The 19,995-nt window shown below is 39.7% G+C and overlaps 1 protein-coding gene across 1 annotated transcript in view; it reads left to right on the forward strand.

Moving 5' to 3' along the window:
• LOC140341187 (probable glutamate receptor) overlaps nucleotides 1-19,995 on the forward strand; it is a 28,908-nt gene that overhangs the window by 5,069 nt on the left and 3,844 nt on the right. The window contains exons 2-10 of the mRNA XM_072426743.1: nucleotides 4,588-4,653; nucleotides 10,553-10,584; nucleotides 10,881-10,931; nucleotides 11,340-11,522; nucleotides 11,974-12,200; nucleotides 14,161-14,258; nucleotides 16,038-16,258; nucleotides 18,186-18,411; nucleotides 18,788-19,035. Coding sequence (XP_072282844.1) covers nucleotides 4,596-4,653; nucleotides 10,553-10,584; nucleotides 10,881-10,931; nucleotides 11,340-11,522; nucleotides 11,974-12,200; nucleotides 14,161-14,258; nucleotides 16,038-16,258; nucleotides 18,186-18,411; nucleotides 18,788-19,035 — 1,344 coding nt within the window. The 5' untranslated portion in view covers nucleotides 4,588-4,595. The remainder of the gene's footprint in view (nucleotides 1-4,587; nucleotides 4,654-10,552; nucleotides 10,585-10,880; nucleotides 10,932-11,339; nucleotides 11,523-11,973; nucleotides 12,201-14,160; nucleotides 14,259-16,037; nucleotides 16,259-18,185; nucleotides 18,412-18,787; nucleotides 19,036-19,995) is intronic.

Below are 19,995 nucleotides of genomic sequence, written 5' to 3' on the forward strand. Positions count from 1 at the left end.
TCATTTGCAATCCCTATTTAATGTACAGCGCTGCGTAATATGTTGGCGCTATATAAATCCTGTTTATTAATAATAATAATAATAATGAGATAATCCAGGACTAATGGCCCCACATTGTACCGGAGGGTGTCATGGGCCCACCCAAGTTCCAGAATTTGAGCAGCTTAGAAGATCACTGGTTTCTGGGGGAGTGAGGATGAAGTTACGTTTTCCCCTTATTTATTATATTTTTTTTAAAAACAGACACTTACCCCTTGCTTTGGGAAGGGGAACCCAATGCAAGGGTAAAACTTTTTTGTTCCTCGTTCACCTTGAAATTGATTGGTCCTTATTCTTGACGTTGGTCTGCTTCCTCATGGCAGGTGTAATAACTCTGTAATAATTTTGTATAAAAGATAGTTGACCAGAGTAAAGCTTAGCATACTCTCTGCTCCCAAAGCTGCCCCTTTGCAAGACTGGGCCCACACAACCATTTTAATAGCATCCCAAAAGGCCTGATCACTGATCTCTTCCCCTTCATTGCAGGTTTGTGCGCCTTGCACTGTACTTAAAGGCAAGACCCCATCTACAAACTGGAGTAATGGGCAGTGACGAGGAGTGCCAGGAGCTACAGGATTATGGGGCAACTTTGGCTCTCTCATCCCCTAAAGAAATGGTCACCAATCATTTTGGTTCCATGGACCACAAAAATCACCGGCTCCTGACCGCGCATGTGCAGAGAGCTGGGTGTCAATCAAAGGGGGAAAAACCTCCCCCATAGTGACTTTACCGTGACATAGCCCCACCCACTCTCCCATCACGAATCTAAGCCTGCAAAGGGGGAGTAGGTGGGTTATGTCCAGGAACACAGCCCGCCCACTTCCCTGCGCCTTGTACAGGGGGGTGTTCCACGGCTCTGGCCAGTGCATCCCCCAGCGGGGTCCTTCTCCTTACAGAGCTGCAGACCCCCCAAAATTTTCTCACGGACCATCCATTGGCGACCGCTTCCCTAGAGCAGTGTTTCTCAATCTTTGAAACATGGAGGATCTCTTTGAAATACCTTCAGGGGAACCCATGCTATAATTACTATATCCGCATCTTAGTGTAGTGGTCAATGAGATGGAAGCCTCTTACATTAGCCATTGGGAAGAATGTCACTCTTACACGTAGCCAAAAAGATCATTAGTATCTGTTAAACTGACCCGAGGCGGACAAATTGCTTAAGGAACACCAGCAACCTATGGAGGATCCCTAGGGTTCTGTTGAACCCTTGTCGAGAAACACTGCTCTAGACAAAATGAGCTATTAATCCCTGCCATGAGAAAATGAACCCATTGCTAGAATACTTTAACCATTCCATTGTAAGGGCAGAAAAATAGTTTTGTCTTGGAGCTTAGCTTAAAGTATCATTCATCTCCAATTTGGGAAAGCTAAACAAATGTTGAACTGACAATAATGGGGGTGCTGATTGTGACATTAAACATTCCGACAGACAGACTTCAGGACTTTGTGTCTTAGTCAGGATGAAAATAATGTAAGAATAAGGCAAAAAGGAGCATTTCATAAATTCCTGAACAACCACTTACTGAGCGATGTACTTTAACTTGTACACCCAAAGGCAGAGAATAAACTACCATAGCCCAGGCTGAGGATGTCTTTAAATTCTACATCTGTATTCACTGCTCTCTCTGGGAGAACATTGGGAGTTATAATTCACCCGTCTACAGCAGACCTGGACAGATGTTGCATGCTATGTGAATATTTTTCTTTAGATCCTTTTGATGCACAGCCAATTCCTGTTCCCTATGTGGATTTTTCAGCCACATTACATTTATTCAAAATTCATTTTATTTAAAAGTTTTAGGCTGTAACGGTTTCTTTCAGACTGTTTTCCTCTGCGAGCATCTCCAGGGAATGAAGAGTTATGTAAGCCAAGCCTTTCTTAGCTGCGAGTCTGTCCATCTCGAAAGCAAACAGCGAGGGCTATGAATCACATTGGTTAATCAAATATAAAAGCAGAGAAGCAGCAGATTGTTTAGCAGGACATATGTCTGCTATAAAACAAAGATGAGTTTGTTTGACTAAAGCCTTGGTATCCCACCTGGCTTATTTTCCATTCCAAATGATATCACATAGATCTAGAACTGAACTCCATAACTCCATGTGAAAAAACTAAAACATATGGTTTATGCTGCAGCCATGCTTCTAACTTAGACATATGTGCACAGACACTTGTTTGTTTTATTCCTGCACAAGTTGAGCTGTTAAAATCAAATGAGCGGAGCTGCTTGGCTTTTAATTGTGTCCAATAATTTCCCCAGGGTTGTTTTGCTGGGTGCTCCACCCAGCTGTTTTAAGGAGCCACCAGGGCTTGATTGTAACCTGTTGCCCCAAAGTAGAGTTTTCTGACAGCACACATGCAAGCAGGGCCCGTGCAGAGGCGGGGAAGGTTCATGGATCACCCACTGCGATTGGGTTGGGTGTAGCTGTAGCTCAGGAACCTCATTCATTTCAGGGCCCCAGAGGAACCGGACAACCAGGTCACACTCTGTATTGGGAAACAGCTGAGCCTTTTTGCATTGCCCTTTTTAATTTTTGTTTTGAATTACAAGGCTACTCTCTCTAATCACACCCAGATGACATTCTAAGGAGCACACCAGTGTCCATGTAGAAATGATAGGTGCATATCATGAACATTTGCACACTGCAAGGATCCTTCATTATTCTTAGTATAAAGGGACAGATTTTAGTTACAAAGGCTCTAGGCAAAAGGTGCACCTTTAGTAATATGTCCATCATTTAGGCCAGAAACGACCAGGCATACATTATAGATACACCGCCAGGCCAAAAAAAAAGTCACAGACTTTATTATTTCATTGGGGTGCCTTTAGCTTTGATTAGGACATGAATTCACCATGATAAGCATATGCAATGTCAAAACATTTATTTCCATCCAGAGTTGAATTAATTTTTCCCCAATATCTTGTATTGATGTTGACGAGTTGTAAATCTGCATAAAACTTTTTCCAGCACATCCAAAATATTTTACTTTTTGATTAGTAGTTTTACTGAATTATTGCTCAGCTAATTTTCCATTATACTTAAGGTTGTCGCCTTTTCAGGGAAAGATATCAGGCATATGTTCCACCAAGTATATGATTTAGACATTAAGGGAAAGATCCGTACACTCCTTTTAAATAAAAAGTGGGGTCATATATAAGGAAGGACACTTAGGGCTCTATTTATAAAACAGTAAATCTGACATTTCTTCAAACATTACCTGGTGGGAATATTCCAGGACCATATGTTTCAATGGCAGTAACTGCATTCCATCAGAAACTGTTTAAGGGAATGTCAGATTGCCTAGACAATATGGAACCCAGTATGAACGATCTGACATAACAAAACACAGGTGCATAGGACTTACCCATAAACATGCATGACCTATATCGGCTATTCTTCATGTAACCATGATTTTGTACATTCCATAGTAATAGTAAACAATTATAACGGCAATGCCACGCATGGTTGAACAAGAAGAAGATACTTGTTCTGCTTTCAATTAAATCTAATAACTGAAGTTTTCCTTTTACTCCTGAAAGTTCTGGCACCAAACATGCTTCAAGTTGTACAGTAATTATTTATTAAATTCTTTTCATCATTAAAATTGTCCCAGGACATTTTGTAGACCTTGGCAAACTTAGATGTGTAGACATCATTAATTCTGTTATGCCAACTCAGCGTGATTTTTTTTGTTTTATAATTTCTTTTCATTATTCTACACTATGATAAACAACCTCAATACATACAATACCTAATCTAGAAGCAATTTTGTATTCAGAATAATTTGGTGCAGTATAATTTTGGTATAATAAGTTTTTATTCCCTGTGATCATGCACATGTGCATTAACATAGAAGAGTATGTATAAGGGATGAAATGCTCCTGTGCACATGTGCTGAAGGTACATCATACTGACCTGGCCAATGAAGATGGCTGAACACTTCAAACCTGGAAGAAGTTTAGAAGAGGATTGAAGTGCTGGAGGCTAAGACTGCAGCGCTGGAGGGAGTCTTGTAACAGGTATGTTTATGCATTTATGCGGAGCCATAGTGGGAACAGGCCCTTAAGGGGCTTACTGCAAAAAAAAGACAAATCAAGTAGCAATCCCATTTTTTTTCTAATGTGACCGGTTTACATCTATGCAATACTGTTTAGAGTATTCATAGGGAAATCATAGGACCCAATTTCTACCTATGCGTGTGAGCTACCAGGTAATAGAAGTCAATAAGCCCTCAAGGCTAGTGGCAGATATGGCTACAGTGGGCCCTTGTGAAGAACTGACACAGGTGGCCCTTGGGGCTGAGGAAGGTAGAGGGCCCTCATGCAGTGGCACACTTTGCACCTCCCTATGTCCACCCCTGCTCAAAGCTCTTTGTTTCCAAACCTCAACATGCGAGTGTGTAATATGGTAAATGCCAATGACTATGTGTATGATAAAAATAAAACATACCTAATACCCAGAGTAAAATATATACTTGGGAACAGACTGTAAAAAAAAAATGTGTGTATGTAATGAAAATATCTAATTTTTCTTTATTCTTCACAGACACGGCCATGGAGAAAGCCCTAACGCTGCTTCTGGCAGTTGTCCTCCTCTCCCTGGGTCACACAGGTCTGTATAATGATTTGCTAATTACATAGAAATATTTATGTCTTTGCTATGAATGACGTTCCTATTTTACAGTTCTGAGGGTTTTAATTTTATATTTCATGGTACAAAGGAAAACAAACAAAATGAAATTATTTTAATTGTTGCTAAATACAGAAATATATTGTAAAAGAAGTGATATTTTAAACAAGTTGTCAAGGGAACACTATCAAAAAGTCACTTTAATTATCAATACTCAAGAAATGTTAAATTTTATATGAGCCTTTTTTTGTATATATATATATATATATATATATATATATATATATATATATATATATATATATATATATATTACTCCTAATACATAAGGATTCCCCTATGTAAAAAGATAGGATAAAAGTTTCTATGCATGTATTGTGTGATCAAACATATCTTTGGTTTTAAAACGAACCCAACATATAGATAAATGCACAGCTGAGTTCTTACCTGCCGAAAAATTTGCATTTCTGTCCATTCACCTTGAGATTTACACTGCTCTGCCAGGCAGCACAGATAAGTTGGTGACCAAAGTTTTCTTCATTGCAGTTAAGCAAATACAGCCTAGTCACCCTCTTACCCAAAGTCTGTGACTGGGAAGTGAAAGCAGCAAAATCTGGATATGGTTGTCTATTTCTCCTAATTAAAGAGTTCTTTTAGACAGTAGATTACAAAAAGCTGAAGTCTAAGGCAGCAGTCGCCAACCGGTGGTCAGGAGTAGAACCCCTCTGGGGGTTGGGGGTGCACCGGCCAGAGCCGCGGACCATGTCTCTGGTACGGATTGAAGGCTCAAGGCAGTGGAGGGGTTTTGGCATCTTGACGTCACTATGGGGGAAGTTTCTTCCCCTTTAAACGACACAAAAGTTCCCTGCGGATGCGTGGTCCGGAGTCCGTGCATTTTAGTAGGGCGGTCAGTAGGTCCGAAAAGGTTGACGACCACTGAACTAGGGGACTTTTCATACCCATGGACTGACCCATAGTGTTCTGCTGTAGGCTCAACCGTGGTCCTGTCTGTTTCCATCCAAGTGAATAGGAGTGGTTGGTGCCATTTTGTCTGTACATGACTGCAGTGGATCTCGGATCTCTCGCAGAAAGCAACAAATCCTTCTTGGCCGCACGGTTGCTTTTCCCCTGCACCTCAGCCTTGTACAAATGCATGCAAATGTGAGCACAGAAGCAGTTTGTTGTGCACCCAAGAGCAGCCAACTGCACGGATTTCCACTGCAGCTATGAAGGGAACCTAATTTAGGTCTAAGGTCAGCCCGCTTGCCAGAATATTCACATGACGCTCAGACATGACCTATCACTACTCCTCCCGTTCTCACCTTTTTCAAGACCCTCCTACTTTGAGAATACTGGCGATAATAATAATACCATACATTTATATAGCACACAATCACGTTACTAACTGGTCCCCAGGGGAGCTCACAATCTAATCTCCTTACCATAGTCTACTCCACTCTATCATAGTGGCCCGTTTGGTGGGGGTGGGGGATTTACTTACCAGTATGTTTTCTGGATATGGGAGAAATCCCACACAACCACAGTGGGAACATAAAAATTCTACACAGAGATTGTCCTGGCCAAGTTTAAACCTGGGACTCCATTGCCGCTAAGCCACTAAGATCAAATTTAAAAATTCAAACCTAGAAATGTAATGTATATCAAAAATGCTTCACAATTTATAACAAAGTATGCAAGCTTGTTTGCTGCAACCTGAAGAGTGATTGCTGGTTTCTGGTGAAGAATAAATTAAATTATTTTCTACTACAATGATGGGTAACAAATTAAAAGGCAATAACTAAGGTAATATATTCCTCTCTGTTCTTTTGCTTCTCTTGATAGAACAGTTAATGAAAGACTCTTTTGTCAGCTGTACAGATGTATCAAGTCTGAATCTGTAAATAGATTTATAGATTATGTATGGTAAGATGGCACCATCACCGGCACTAGATAACCAGCACCATATGTTTTACTGTCTAAGAGAATAAAATGTCTTTTTATTCCAAGGAATCCACCATTTTTACTGGTCAGACACAGTAAGAGAATATGTCTGCTGTCATGCATTGATATCAGGAATGTTGATAAAAAGCCCCATATAGACACTCAATAGTTGTCATTATAACTGAATGCTGGTGATCATTTCTATAGTCAAAGTCAACTGAAAGAATGTGAATCTAGATGGGTGCTCTGTGCTATAGAAGGAAGATGTGGCCAAGGCACGAGTTCAAGAAGCTGCAAGGAGTAATGGACTTTGCTGCTGATGAGGTTGTGGCCCAGTTGGTACCCAGTAGGGTATGAAAGGGGCAGAATCTCAGAGACAGGATGAGTAGTGAATAGAGAAGTCAGGAACAGGCAGAAGTTTGTAGACGGAGAAGCAGCAAGAAGGTATATTTCATTAAGAATCACCCCAATACAAGCATCTTAAAAGAAGAACTGGGGTTGAAGGAGGTGCTGGGGGGTCACAGGTGGCACAGGGAGTGCAAGAAAAAGCTTAGCACTAAGAAGCATGTACACCAAAATCCATATTGCTACACCCAGCTGACCTCATTGGGCAAAATCAAGAAGAGGCAGCCCTATGCCGGTAACAATGCAAAGGTAACACATATAAAGGTAACAAATTATAAATACGTTGGCTGGAGGCAGGATCACCATCATAAATGTCTGGGGCCCATACTAGGCAAACTTCCTGGCACCTCTCCCCAATGTCTAAAAGTTCCAGAACTGCAAAAGTCAATCACTTTAGATCGGGCCCAGTACAGAAGTACCCCTTGTCCACCCAGCAATGGAGCCTCTGGCTGCAGGTAATTGGTGATCATCATTTATTCTTATAACAAAAGCTGTAAAATATATATATATATTTTTTTTTAATCAAAACCATCTGCAGCTGTTTGCAGCTATGATGTTATGACAAGTTAATCAGCAATAAAATATATCATTTTTTTTCTAAAGCTAAATTTATATATTGCCTTTTTAAATGTGAAAAATAAATACAAGCGTTCACACATCCATGCAGACACTGATATCCACCCACAGCAGTTGCTAGGCATTACTAACTAATCTTAATCACTGAGTGATATGACCTGTTCTTTAGTTCAACTTTATAAAAAAACAAATCCTTCTGAAGCACAATTTCCTTAAGTTATTCTTTTCTCTTTATGTAACAAAAATCATATTTAGTAAAAATGGTTAGAAATGGCTGATTGCAGCCATTGCAGTAGGTAGTCACATTAAAAACCACAGTAAAAACCGTAATCCGCTCAGTGCTAATACACCGAGTCAGTCTTCACCAGAACTCCTTGCAAGGATCGAGGGATCGGAAACCATAGTGGCCACTGGACTACTTTGCTGTAGGGAGAAGCGGAAAGGAGGAGAAAGTGGAACCAATGGCTTTGGTGCAGGGACAGCTGGAGATCAGGTACTAGGTAGGTTGGGATCTCTGTAGCGTAAGTGGCAGGACAGAATTAGTGAAGTCAGCTGGCGAGAATCAAGGTCAACAGGCAAAATAAAGGTTGAGATGGTCTGAGGTCCTGGGGGGCCCACTGTTGACTACATCCCCCATTGCTTGTAAATGATTATCATTGAATTGAACTCATTATTATTAATAATAATAAACAGGATTTATATAGCGCCAACATATTACGTAGCGCTGTACCCTAAATAGGGGTTGCAAATGACAAACAAATACAGACAGTGACACTAGAGGAGAGGACCCTTCCCCCGAAGAGCTTACAATCTAGTAGTTGGGGGAATTTGGTAATTAGACTTATTCTGGACTCCCACATTCAAAAAATGTGCAGTTAGTCTCATCCTTCCATGACCATAAACTGACAAATGGCTTTTCTCAAAGGAAACATTGAGATTCATGGTAAAAGTTTGCACCATTGAACTAGCTCACAGCAGAATAATATTCTCCGCCACCTCCCAATAATTTATGGTACCATAAAGGGTGACAGCTGGAATAAAGAGCAGATAAAGTTTTTGCCAACCTCCTCCTGAGAGGCGATGGGGTATCTGACAACTTCAATAGAGATACTAGCTTACTTGGAAGACGATCCAGCTTGACTTGAGTTTGTCTTGAAAAGACCTATTATGTAATGGAGCACTTTGAAAAGGTAACAAGGCCGTGCATTCTCCAAGCGGTCATCTCCAGCTGAGACGCAGAGAACAGCTTTGTTTTACGCTGCTTCCAAGCCCAGCCAAAAGAGAATGCTCAAAGAAAATCGGGTCAATAGAAATCAGGCTGCAAACAATATTTCTCAATGTTTGCCTGCTTTTTTATGATAATGTTATTTAGAAAAATTACATAATAAAATCAATGAAGCCATTTATTGTGCAGAATATCTCTGGTCTCATCCTCTTGCTGGTGAATTCTTTGTCAACAGATTCTAATATCTTTATTGGAAATATTCACATGCAAATTATTAGGTGAAGTAAATTTACTGGGTTAGGTTTTATCCATAGCAGATTGAATTTGAAAGTGATTACAGCAGTATGAGGCTGCCATTCGGTACAATGCCATTAGCCTGGTTGTTTTCTGTACTGAATCACAGACTTGAATCAGTTACCATATACTTAATATGAATATAAACCAAGGTACCTTCTTTTACCTAAAAAAATGGAAACCTATATCAGCTTGAGTATAAACCTAGGGCACAAATTGTGGGTGTCACGTCTAACATTCAAAACAGTTATCAATAAAATGCCAGTAAATCAATATGAATATATAAATCCATGGTATGTTATTTTCAGAACATTTACATGAAGGAGGAAACTATTTAAATCACATGGCTCAATCTGTTTATCTTTTTTCCCCTTTTTACATGTTAAAGTATAATATACTTTTGAGTTGAATATCATAGGTCACTTGAATTTAAAAAATATTTTGTGCAGTATTGTTTGGCACCAGTGGATGGCGATGTGTCCTCTCAGACAGCTAGAGTTATACACTTTACATGAGGAGACATTGCCATCTAGTGGTGTGACCTGGTGTTGTGCGACCTGAGAATAATCTGAGATTTTTCTAAAGAGAAAAATCTTGGTTTACATACGGTATATAGATAAGCAAAGAAAGAACTCATCTTTATGTTTTGGCTCAGAAAATGGGGAAACCATTAGATCAACTGTCACACTCACCTTTTCCTCGTTAAAGCACAAGCACGTTTCTCCTGCGAATGTGGGCAGTTATGAGCCCGGGAGTGCCTGCTCTCCCAGATTTAAGCAGCATTCCTCCTCTTGCCTTGCAACATGTCCAGTGCCACATCCCCTAGCTCTGCTGAGCACTTCCTTTACACCTGCTGTTTAATTCAGTGCTTTCTCTGTCCAGCTCCCTTACGGGAAATAAGGTTAACCCCTTATTTCCCAGTCTGGTATTCCCCTGCCTGTTCCCCTGTGCTGCTATTGTGTTCCTCTGTGTCTGCAGTGCCTCCTATGTCACCTGTGCCTTCTGTCGCTTCCTGTATCTCATGTGTTCCCTGTGTCTGTGGTGGCCCCCCTGCCACCGGTGTTTATTTCCTGGATTTCTGGTTCCTGACCTTTCTTGCTTTCTGCCTCCCTCGATCCCGGCCTTCCTTGATAATTCTTCCTCCCATTGATTTGGTACCGTGCATCACCCTGCCCACCCTGGTGTGTTTAAGGACCACAACCTGGCAGTAACCAGCAGAGCAACATCCTCACCACTAGAGGCTCTAGAGAAAACCTCGAATCACAAACTATAATCACCAAAAAAGTAACATATGACCAAACAAAAACAATTCTATCTATAGAGGTATCATTTTTACTTCTATGTTTTAGAGATGTGGCCCTTATATTTCTGGTGTTAAAAATAAAAACATCTTTTAATTTTACACTTGGGATAACTTTTTACTTTTTTCTGTTTTTAAAGATGGTGAAGAAAACACTGGAGCTGCAGTTAAGGTAATTTAAATATAAAAATTCTGTATAAAGTGCAACCCCAGACGAAATCAGCTTGGGTAGCTTGGTGGAGGGGCAATATTATACTTCTGTGTCACATTTGGAAAGATATCTCCCCATACATCACCCTGTATATCTCCCTGCTGGCTCCCCCCATAGATTGCTGCAAAAACAAATGGGGGGTCCATGGTCAGGCGGGGGGGGGTCACCTTTTAGGTATTTGATCTGATCACGCTGGCATTGTGTCAAAATATTCATTGTTTTTGTGATTATTGGATGTGATTTTGTTTATTTTGCAGGAAAGAACCAAACGTCAGATTCCAAAAACGGTGACTGTCACCACAATTCTGGTAAAGTATTTGTTTTTTATTTCCCTAAACTAAATCTAAACTCCAAGCAAGTTTAAAAAACACATATGTGTTTTTATCTGGTGTCAGCCTTCTGCACTCCCTGTAAATATTTGGACTGAAGTTGAATGTTGCCACAAAAGTTGGTTTTATCATTTTTATCTTTTTAATAAATCTGCTATTTGTATATTATGTGTGTGTGTGTGTATATATATATATATATATATATATATATATATATATATATGTGTGTGTCTTTTGCTTGTTGTTTGGTGACCTTTTTATGTTTCCTTCATTATTAGATTTTTGTTTTTACAGTTGGTATCTGTTTATGATTAATATGCTAATATTCATATTCTCTTTTTTTGGGGAGTCCAAAGCATTAATATTTGTCATTTTTTGGGAATACAGGAAAAGCCTTTTGCAATGAAGACTGAATCTGATGCTTTGGAAGGATATGCAGTTGATCTTCTCTCCGAACTTGCTCAGTCTCTAGGATTTAATTACACCTTGCATGTGGTGAAGGATGGAAAATATGGATCTAAAGATCAAGAAGGAAACTGGAATGGAATGGTGGGAGAAATCATCCGAAAGGTGAGTCAGTTCTGCACTACAAGATACTAAATACCCATTCCGATATTATAATAATGTTGCACTATACTAATTGAGGCAGATTACGTCATTTCATTATTTCTGGTCTAATAGATTGATCATGTTTTCCATAATAAAGGAAAAAAGTTTTCTCATGAGCACACTTTAAATCTTGCAATCTGCATAGTTATTGTGCATGATGCATCTATCCATTGTGAGTCACTGTGAATCCAATGTGCAATGTATAACAGGGTTACTCTATTGAGATCTACTCCCACTTGCTGCTTGATATTCTTAGTTTTTTTAAATAAATATGAAAATGTTTAATATGTCATAACAATAAAAAAGTACTCCTGAACCTAAAATGACCAAAAAACAACTACAAGGTTCCCAAATCAATCTTGCAACCAGTGTATACCCACAAGTGATGCACTTTTTCCTCTTTATCTTCCAGGAAGCAACTTTGGCTGTAGCACCTTTGACAATCACAACAGTCAGGGAGAATGCCATATCCTTCAGCAAACCCTTCATGCAAACTGGAATTGGTATACTCCTAAAGAAAGACGCGGCCGCTGAGGGCTCATACTTGTTCGGTTTTCTGAGTCCCTTCAGCAAAGAGTTATGGATCGGAATCATCATCTCCTATGTGATCACCAGCCTCTGCTTGTTTCTTGTTGGAAGGTAAGAATGGATTTGAGTAGCCAAATAATAGGACAATTGCTGAGTTTCCCTTTTTCCAGATGAGGTAGCCCATTAAGCTGCTTTTCGCACAAAAAAGTCCTCCAGTTTTTTTTTTAGAATGTATAAAACGTGAAATAATGGAGATGATTTCAGTTTTAGTGAAGTTGTCCTGTAACAGCCAAATTGAATGTTCAGTTGAAATTCTACAGAATCCACTTTTTGAAAATCCACTTAAAGAAGTAAAGGTTATTCTCTGTAGCTGCTGGCAAGGTCGGATTTTTACTCAGACGGTGGCTGCTTTACAAGGAAAAAAAAATGTAAACTTTTGTTTTTATGCACCTTAAATGTTCTTAGCACACCTAAAAAATTGACCATTTAATTGAACTTTACATATTGACCCCCACGCCCCTTCGGCGCTGTCATTTATGTGGCTAAAGCCATAACACCTCGAGATGATTGGGAGATGATAAAAGTGTAGACTAGCTTTGAAAATAAATGGGCTGAATGTGCTCATGCTCAGTAGGAGCTGGCCATATCTGGAGCTTTGTTTTATTAAGGATGTTTGGCATCGGGCAGAGTATCATAGTGGGCAGACCACCAGATCAATTTCTATTTAGCATAAGTTCAGCACACATGGGCAGGGCAGCTCACAGAATAGTACAATGCAAAAAGGTCCCCATCATACTTACCTGGCAGTCAGCAAAAAAAAAAAGCAAATTTTCAATTGACGTTTTATGTTAAAAAACGTCAATTGGTAAAGCCAACTGGCGTGCCAAGTCACCACTGCTATATATTTAGATAGCTTCATCTCAGGTAGGTGGAGTAAACTTGGCTAAAAGAGTAGTCCTAGGGCAGTTTGCTGCATAGTAATACACAACAAATTAGTTTTAAAGTGTGAATCCTCGTACAGACATCCAATGGCATCAGAGGATTGTTGCTGTGAATGATCTTTCATAACTGTTTCCAGTGACAGGTGAACTAATGAGCACTGTTCTGTTTATTAGAGAGGGGAGGACAAGTAAGCGGCACCCTGCTGTGCTTTCCTCTATAGGAGTGAAGAGTGGTTGCTCATCAATCCGCTGTGGCTCAGCCAGGCCACCGAACAATACAATAGCTGTGCCAGCACAGACACATCCTTGCCCCTGGCATGATATAGATCCTTCACATACACAAATTAGGTATCTTATTTATCTCCCCTTCTGGCCCTGCACATCCCTGATATTAATCATTGCATTTTAATAATGCACTGACATTACAGCTAAGAACGGAACTAGAAGCTAAATGGGAATAAATCATTTTCACCTTGGAAAATCTGTAAAAATAAAATGAACTGCAGGCAATCTGTTATTAGTCATTTTGGATTTAATGCATAAGTAATAAGGCAGAGTATAAATATAATGGAGGGAGCTTAATGCTCATAGTTTTATTAAAGGAGACCTGTCAAAAAGAACAACAGCAATGAGAAGTGTTGGCTGTGGTTATCACAGGTTTCAGTCAGACTAATCGAATCTGACACGGACAGCTCCTCAGATATAGCCATGATGGCAAAGCAATACAATACAACAATACAATACAAACCTAGATGAATAGTTTACAGGTGATACGGCAATAACATGCACTTCTGCAAAAGTTGTGTTTGGCTAAATAATGACGTGGCTCGATATGCACCATCATACAGGGACTGGTATTAGTATATGAGTATCACATAACTAAGGCCCATATATTTTTGCAAAAAGCAACTTTAAGAAATTTAGAATTTGCATAGTTGGCCCTTGTCTTAAAATAGTTGTAGCAAGAGTTTATTGACCTTTTTTGTCAAATATGGGCAGCTTCAGTTTGTTTTGTAGTTTGATCTACAATTTTAGGTTGAGCCATCAATGAGACATAGTAAATGCCATATCATTCAGATTCCCAATCTGGGCCAAGTGATCTACTAATGATTTTGAATATGTTGTTTCAGGGTAAGCCCCTGTGAATGGACTGAACCTGCCAGTGAACAGAATCAATTCACCCTACTGAACAGCCTTTGGTATGGAGTTGGAGCACTCACACTGCAAGGTAAAGGGATGGGCGATTTTCTAGTACTGAAAGTGTTGTTCAAAAGTAAATAAAAAGTAGTATAAATCATATACTGTGGATATGTATGATAAAAAATGGTGTGGCTAAACGCCTTACATCCTTGCCCACGCTATCTTAGAGAGAAGAGTTTGTCTTTCTAGATCTAGACACAGACATGAGGGGTTGGTGGTACAGTTTAGGCATCTCTTGAAGTTCTCTAGGACTGGAGAAGGTAGACCGTCATGGGAGAACCTGAGTGATCTAGCAAGCATGGAGTGAATTACCTAAAGTCATTTGCCATTAGTTGGCAAATATTTTCGACCAGATCTATTCCAGGTTCATGGGATCACCCAGGATCTACCATGATAGTCTATCTTCTCTGGTTTAAGAGAGCTTTAATAATTCAAGCCCAATGTCTCTTGGCCCAGCATGTACCCTAAAATGAAACATTTTGGTTCTGCATGCATTCTTGTTTAGGCAATGGAGAAGGAAAAGAAAGGAAGAAGGGGGTTGGCAGCTCATTGTTTAGTCAATCTACATCGACTGGAAGTCATCTGTCCATTGTATCTCTTCCAGTGTAACCTCAACTCAGTTGTCCTATATTTAAATAATCTGCAGGAAATGTAATATAACTATCTGTAACTTAATAAATTCTGAACCTAATGGGAGCTGCTGTTTATTTTAAGATTGAATTCACAGGAAAGCTCTTTACCAGCTGGTGTAAGCAGTACCCGCTCCATTGCCCATTACACTGAATGGCAAACTAACTGCTTGGCATAAATGATGTAAGAATTAATAGTACAGTAACTGCATGACACAACCAAGTCTTTGATCCACCCATACAGACAGACTTTAGTTGTGTAGCACATATTGAGGGTAAGGAGGACAAGTTTTATACTGATGGGGATAGGTTATGGTTCCTGTGGTTGAAACCTGAGGTCCAGCTGTATGTAGATAAACCAGGCTAGAGCTGAATAGCACTCTCATAACTTTCTCTTTGGGGCTTCCACCAAGACATGGCTTGTGTCTGTTGTACATAACGTGTTTGCACTCTTCAGACACATGTGTCTAATATCCTACCTAAAACACTCTCATCCAATCAAAAGGCAAGGTACAGGTAGTCCCCGGGTTACATATTAGAAAGGGACACTGTAGGTTTGTTTTTAAGTTGGATTTGTGTGCAAGTCAGTCCAGTTCAACACAAATATATATATAAACTTGGTCATTGTGTCTCACAATCTCCGCTGAATTAATGTGCAGACCGAATGCAGCTATCATGGGCATACTGTACCATAAAAATATTGCATAAATGCATTCATTCCTTTTTTAGACCACCAACCTCATACCAGTTGGTGAGCTAGAACAGTGATTTTCAACCACTGTTCCGTGGCACACTAGTGTGCCGTGAGAGATCTTCAGGTGTACCGTGGGAAATTATCCAATTACCATTGTCGAGTGTCTGTGCTGTAGTGACTGGCAGAGTAATGTAATACTCTTCTATGTCAGTGGGTGGCAGTAGGTAGCTCAAGCTCCTTGTTTTTTTTTGTAGGCGAGAATTAGCTACAAAGTGTAATTTTGTAACACTTTTGATTTGACGTGTGCCGCAGGATTTTTTTAATGTAAAAAATGTGCCGTGGCTCAAAAATGGTTGAAAAACACTGAGCTAGAAAACCAGAAGAAATTGGAGTAAAGGTCCTGTAGCTGTTTTTTTTTTTTATCTTGCTGTTTTTTGCATTGAAAAATTTATTGTTGAAATGATTTTCCATCTTACTTCTGTAGGTGCCGAACCTCAACCTAAATCAGTGTCTGCCCGGATCATAGCTGTCATTTGGTGGGTGTTTTCCATCACCCTCCTGGCTGCCTATATTGGCAGCTTTGCTTCGTATATAAACAACAATACCAACCATACACCAAATATTCAAACAGTGGAGGATTTGCTGAGGCAAGATAAACTCGAGTTTGGGACCATGAGCAACTCTTCCACGTTTAATTTCTTTAAGGTGAGTCCTGACGAGTCTTCTAAAAAGCAGTATTAGTAATGTGATTTCAGGAACACTACTCTGTAGCGGGCCACTGATTTTACCCGGTAGTTTGCCTAGGGCAGGGGATGTCAAACTCTGGCCCGTGGGCCAAATTTTTTTGGCCCCCCCAAACAGTTCCAAAAATTAACTGCATCCGGCCTGCCCGCATTACCACCTCACATCATCATTTTCAATACATTGACATTATTCCTGTACAACCATCATGTGACACAAAGCCTAGGCAATGATCACATTAAATCTGACTACCAGGGGCATTGTGTTTGTTTCAGTCCATTAGAGACTGCATAGTGTAATATTTAGTGTCAGACAAACTTGTGATGTGAGAGGATGAACAACACACAGGCTGCATAGATAGATAGAAATTAGTCTTTTTAACCCTAAAGTGTGTGTAGAGGGGTTTGTTTTTGTTAGTTATGGATGAAGTAGTAAACTTCCTCCAATTTTTTTCAATACATTTCAAGTTTGGCCCCCATCATGGTCTACGTTTTTTATTTCGTCCCTCTGTGTATTTGAGTTTGATACCCTTTTACGTTTTACGTTTATTTAGTTTAATTTTGAAATTCTGTTAGAGCATTACATGAAGCTTTTTTGGGATTTTGGGTACAATGTTTGCATTTCTATGCAGTTAGTGGATTTATGGGACAAATTACTGGCAGTGTGTGTATATGGGGGTGTTTCTTTCATACATATGTATCTATGATTAAAGTAGTCATTGAACTGCTGAAGCTACAGCAAACCGCTTGGCTTGTTCCAAACAAACTGCAACTGTGTAAAGGATATAAAAGTCTATTCAGTATACCTTATCCTGAGTTCACTTGAAGTAATTTCAGCCACATTTTACAGCATTACAATTATGCCTATAGAGAAGGAGGGAGGAGGGGGGGGACACTGTGGTTGGTGACCTGTCTTGGGAAAAACAATAGTATTTGAGTGGGAAAACCCATCCTGGCCAATCAACTTACCACAAACATGGTGATGGAACCAGAAGTGGCTCCAGACACAGACCAGAGGAAAGGCATTGCAACTTATTATAGAAAAGAATGCCAAGTGGCTTTTTCAACTCAGCAATGCTTTATATATGGGACAAATTGGAAGGGAAGGGCAGCAATCTCAGCCATGGATGATACCATGGAGGTTAAAGCTGTACACTTGTAGCAGATGTATTCCTGTCTTGATAGCTCACTTACTTTGTGAAGCTGGTGTTGGGCTAAGGTACTTAGGGTCCGCCAGGGAAAACAGAAGTACTGAGAAACCTTTAAAAGACATGCAGCCTGTTAGAATTGGTGTGGCTTTCTGTGGGTGGGCATGGTATAATTTAACAATTGCTCATTCTTAGAATAAAACAAAACAGCTACTTTCAGGAAAAGGGTTTTAGATGTCAACTTTTGCTACTAACTGCTGTGGTCCAAGAGACACAGAAGAAGTAACAAGGGGATGCATGCAAACCTCAGGGGACCAATGCAATAGATACCATTCACTTACAAAAGTGTTTGGTTACTTACCTTAGCAAATAAGGTTACCTTGTGTTAACTCTGAATATCCAATCACGTGCTTGGGAATTAAAGAAAAAATGGAACTTTGCTTCCACTTCAATGGAAAATTGAAGTGAACTCAGCTTCACCACAATAATTAAGCAATGGTATGATCACCTCTATGGAGCTTTCATACACAGTAGGTTGGCCGCAGAGAGTCTTAAGCCAGAGTCTGTATGATCAAGTAGACCAGTCCAAAAGTATCTGCTATAAGTGTCCCCAAAATTGCTTTTACAATTAAAATCCTTACATTTTGCTGTAGTTTTAAAAATAATGTAATGCCTAAATAACTCAGGAATTTGTGTATTGCTATATTTGTATTTTTATTTAATGCCTTTGTCTCCTCAATGCAGAATTCTAAGAACCCAAAATTCCAAATGATTTACGAGTACATGGACAAAAGGAAGGATCGTGTGCTTGTGAAATCTTTTTCTGAAGGAGTACAGCGAGTCAGAGAATCAAACTACGCCTTTCTGGGAGAGTCTATCAGCCAGGATTTTGTTGTGGCCAAACACTGCGACCTCATTCGTGCCCCAGAAGTGATTGGGGGCAGAGGATATGGCATTGCAGCAGAATTAGGTATTTCCAAAATAAGTCAGTAAAATGTGGGGCCTGCACTTGCTTATGTTCTTCAAATATTAGTTTCCTGGCTGTCATGCTGAGCCATTGATATCAACCACTACATAATGCTGATAGGATACAGGCTTTTCTACTCCATTTTATATCACATTACAACTTTTATTTGTAACTTGCTTTCTGAAAACCCCCACAAGTGACCATTTCCCCTCCCCGTTTTACTAGTAACTAGTGAACAACACTAGTTGCAATGAATATTTTTGTCCATTTCCCTAGATAAAGATGATGTACTTATTGGAAAAAATAAACATACACAGACTAACATTATCTGTTCTACTGAATATGTTTAGTAACATATGTATATGTGATGTTTCCTCAGACTCTCCCCTCATCAGACCACTGACCATTGCCATTTTGGAGCTGTTTGAGTCCGGACGACTGGAGTACCTGCGCCAGAAATGGTGGGAAAACACTTGCTCTACAAAAGACCAAACAGGCTGGGCACCTGTGCAGACCCAAATGCTGGGTGGCATCTTCCTTATCCTGGGTATTGGCTTAGCCTTGGGGCTGATTGTCTCTTTCATTGAGCTTGTGTGTAAATCAAAAAGTAATGCTGATCTACAAAAGGTATGTGCAATTCCAAAATGTATGTGAATGACTGGCTGTTTTTTTTATCTTTTATCTGTGCTTACAATCTGCTAGATGACAATAGGTATTGAAATAACAAAACCAGCATCAATAATATGTCAAGACTAAAACATGTCCAGTAAGGCTTAGTCTAAACAGATGTTTTCCCCAAGGTTTAACCTGAGGCTTTAAAAGCCCATGTTTGAAATTCCAATAGGCTAATCTTCATCAGGACATTTCCTTGAGGCATGTTTTAGATCCTTATCTTAAATGTTGCTTGCAACGTTTAAAAAATTCAAATGCAGAGAAAACGCTCCTATTGATATCAATGGAGGATTTTACAAGCAGTTTAAGCTTTTTATGAAACTTCTATTGAAAACAATGGGGGCCTTTTATAAGCTTTTTTTTTTTAGCAGGGCTTTGGAATCTGGAAGCCCCCTTTAATAAGGAGACTCCCACATGTCCACCACCCCACCCTGGAGAATGATTACAGGGTGTACATAAAATATGTGTAAAAATAAGATGAGGCTTTAATGTTAAAGTATTTTATTGAATGTGTGTGTTTTGTGTAACTGAACTTTATTTTTTTTTTTTTTAGAGGATATCCTACAACTCTACTGTAGTATGTGTTCTTGAATACAGAACACATGTCACAGTTCCGCTAGGGCTGCAGGAGTAATCAGGAGAGCGGAACTCTGCTCCCTGATTGGCTGAGGAAAGAGAAATCCTGATGATGCTGAGCAATCACAAAGCAGTAGAGGTGAATAGGGAGCCTTGTCCTCATTTAACCCCTAGTGCCCGGGGATCCCTCACTGTCAGGATGAGTCCCACATCTGTGCTCATGACATGAATGCAGCCGTGGGAATCATCCTGGCATTGGGGGGATAACCTATAAAAAAAAAAAAAATTACACAAAACACACATTCAATAAAATACTTTAACATTAAAGCCTCATTTTTT

Source organism: Pyxicephalus adspersus, chromosome 11 (genome assembly GCF_032062135.1).
Source record: "Pyxicephalus adspersus chromosome 11, UCB_Pads_2.0, whole genome shotgun sequence".
Classification (NCBI taxonomy): domain Eukaryota; kingdom Metazoa; phylum Chordata; class Amphibia; order Anura; family Pyxicephalidae; genus Pyxicephalus; species Pyxicephalus adspersus.